This window comes from Dendrobium catenatum, unplaced genomic scaffold (assembly GCF_001605985.2).
Source record: "Dendrobium catenatum unplaced genomic scaffold, ASM160598v2 fragScaff_scaffold_1248, whole genome shotgun sequence".
In the NCBI taxonomy this organism is placed as follows: domain Eukaryota; kingdom Viridiplantae; phylum Streptophyta; class Magnoliopsida; order Asparagales; family Orchidaceae; genus Dendrobium; species Dendrobium catenatum.
Window position 1 is genome coordinate 310,446 of NW_021319710.1, and position 3,286 is coordinate 313,731.

A 3,286-nucleotide genomic window follows, 5' to 3' on the forward strand; every position below is an offset into this window, starting at 1 on the left:
GTAACTAAAGTTATCTTTCTTTCTCTTACCAACCACAGCAAGTGATGTTTGCACACTAAAACCTTCTTAAATGGAAGTGGTCACCACCATTACACCTCCCAACAGAGGTCCCCTACGTTGGACTCACCTCTTCGTTCATGACAACAAGGTCTCCACATTCTCCTTCACTATCGTGGTAACATCCATAAGAGGACTCGCACTCCCAGCTATGTCAAGCCTTATTTCACTATTCCCCATAATCGACATCTCAATGATCTTAGTAGTTGCCCCATTTTACATCCTAGTTTTCATCAGAGGTGATGCTGCGACAAGTTCAACAAGTCCAGGAAGCAGTTGAGCAATTAATGTCCTTGCTCAATGATGCCTCAATGGTATATATTGCCTTCTTCTCTATCCAAGTTCCCGTAGCACTCTCAATATAGAAGGTGCCCTTCATCGATGCTTTCACACTGGAGAGAGATAATGCAATAGGGTCAAATTCGATCTTGTGCACTCGCTACCATTCAAATTGCTAAGACTAGAACTAAAATTCTCCCAGTATGAAATCACACCAATTTATAAGGGGGGCCCAATGAAAGGTGATGTCACATCATCATTGTGAAGTCAAATAATTTTTAAGGCTGCTGCAAAAATAAGGATGTAATTTTACATTTGTTTCTCTTTTTGCATCTGATAGTCGCATTTAATTTCATTCATTGTCTTTTTTTCCACTCGTCTATTAATAAGTCGAGTTAATTGTGGAACTAAATGAATACTCATAAATGTCTTTATAGATGCTTCATAGGTAACTACCAATTCATGACAAACATACTAGCCCTCAAGAGGAATTTCTATAGAGAACAATATTTTCAAATAACGCCTTTTGATATATAATAAAGACACAGAAGGGATACGGAAATTAATATCCAAACATGATTGCTCTAATCACCACAAGAATGATCCTGGATATCAACCAATACTACTTGAGTCATATACAAAAAAAACCATATCCCATTCCATTAGTTTCTTACCTAGGTTCACAAAGCCTCCTATTTCACTATAAAAATAGGGAACTTTTAATATCAGAATATTTGATTAAAAAAATAAGCAGAATGAATCACAAAATTTTAAATTTATTTTAAGATAAATATAATATTAACTATCTACATATCACACTCATCTTAAAATCTATTTAAATTTTTTTATCAAGGTATTCTGATTATAAATTTTTCCAATAAAATATAAACTGATCATCTCATCAATTGCTGGAGCATTTCAGACACCCTTGAAGCTTCCAACCCAATTCTAGACGAAATAGCCTGCAAAGGATCAAACCATTCTTATAAGTCACAGTCAAAGATACAAGTTCAAGTTTATATGTCGATGATATATTATTTTACCTGGCAATGAATTGTGTGGATGATCTTGTTTCCGACAATTGAGAAGCTAGCATTGACCACATCTGCTCCTCCTTCCTCTAAAATGCCAATGACCTCATGTAAGGCAAACTTCTTCTTCAAACCAGTGATGAGAAGAACCTCCAAATTTTGGTCCTGATGCCTGACTTCAACTACTGGGAACTTGAACTCTAACTTGGTTGAATCTTCGATTTCTGTATCGCTTTCCATATAATTGCATATCCCTAATTCCTTCCTGTGCTTCAGTTTCTGAATCCGTTGTGTCAGGTTGTGTATGTATGCAGCAGCTCGATCTAAGTGGTCTTGTTGTGAAGTATTTTCCTGAATATTATATAGGAAGAGCTTCGAGTTAATTTAGAATTTACATATATTTTAAAAGGGGTGGTTGACCGAAATAAAGCTGACGATATTGCACCCACCGGATCTGAACATCAAATATAATGAGTTAGATTCGCTTGGACGCATGTAACACGTGCTAGCCAAGTCATTTGTTTAATGTCGTTATATTCAACGAAGAAAAAAATAATAATAAAATAATTTGCATCAGCCTGTAGGCCAGTGAAGAAATTAAAAGAAAAAAAATAGTAATTTCATATATATTTTTTATTATTAGGTATCATCTCATATTGATATTTTAATACATAATGTAAAATATAAATAAAATAAATTAAGAAAAAAGTTAAAAAAAATAAAATACAATTAGTAAACTCATAAAACAATTATAAACTCTAGAATCAAACAATAAATTAAAAAATATGCTATTTAAATTATTATTATTATGGAAAAAATAGTAATAACAAAACAATATAATATTTTTATACAAACTGTTTTTTAAAATAGTTTAGATCATACATTATGCATTTTGGGGCGTATTTTCGAGTCGTGCATAATCGATAAGTTCCACAGTTGACAAGACAAAAAAATTAGATCAGATATCCGGACCGATTTTTTTCCTAACTTTAGTTAAATACACTTTAGAAATATTTGGTATAAAGAATCATTATTTCTCAAGTAGTGGAGAGGTAGTGGTTCTCCCTGAAATTAGCTTTCCTTTGTTCTCCTTCAAGAAACAAATACAAAGATTAGGCACGAGTTGCATCTCCTTAAAGCCAGTAAATTTAGGGTTTACAGCAACATTCTTCTGATCCATAATATTTTGATAAAAATTTCTCCTTGTTAAAAATCCGATTATGCTAGCTGTAGAGATAAAAAAAATGGACCTTAAAACCTCCTTTTCCATGACTATCAGATGCACATATAAAAACCTAATATCTCCCCTTCCCTTCAAATACAACTAATATCTGAACATCTCAAAGGATTATTAAGAGCATTAGAGCTCCAAAATTTTAGGAGCAGGTTAGGGGTAAAGATCTACACAGTGTGTATTGGGTGAGGGGAAAGATGGAGAGGACCAGTTGATGAACAGAATGAATGAATAATTGTATAAATACCTTAGAAAGATAATCTTGTGGGATGAGGTTTGCAAGCTTTAAGCAAAGAGCTTTCATTTGCATTCGTCTGAGCTTCTCCACAGTTTTCCTGTCCATCTTCCCTTCTCCACCTTTCATATTTTTCTCTCTTTCTTACACACACAAATATCTTATCTTCACTTCCTTACCTAATATTTTGTAGAGTGAAGACCATAAGAAGTCTTCACTGTCAAGCTGCCTCTTTGCCTGCCCTTCCACATGGCGACTTAGATCTCCATATAAAGAGCCAAGGAATCTATAGGAAAATGAAACGAAGCAGCTCGTTTCGTGTGGACCCCAACCCTCTCTCTCTCTCTCTCTCTCTCTCTCTCTACCGAGTAACGAGTTTTTTCTAGCAATACCGATCAAATCCTGAGCAAATACCGAGTTGTAGAAAAACTCGGTACAACTACCGAGCAA

General features: G+C 34.4%; 1 protein-coding gene across 1 annotated transcript; it reads right to left on the reverse strand.

Annotated features, from left to right (window-relative positions):
• Positions 1–845: 845 nt before the first annotated feature.
• LOC110100228 (transcription factor bHLH162-like) lies at positions 846–3,079 on the reverse strand. Its single transcript, XM_020827651.2, has 3 exons — positions 2,849–3,079; positions 1,380–1,718; positions 846–1,298 (listed from the first exon to the last, which is right to left on the reverse strand). Exons 1-3 carry the CDS (start codon positions 2,963–2,965, stop codon positions 1,230–1,232), a joined length of 525 nt encoding a protein of 174 aa, XP_020683310.1. The 5' UTR covers positions 2,966–3,079; the 3' UTR covers positions 846–1,229.
• Between the last annotated feature and the right edge of the window lie 207 nt (positions 3,080–3,286).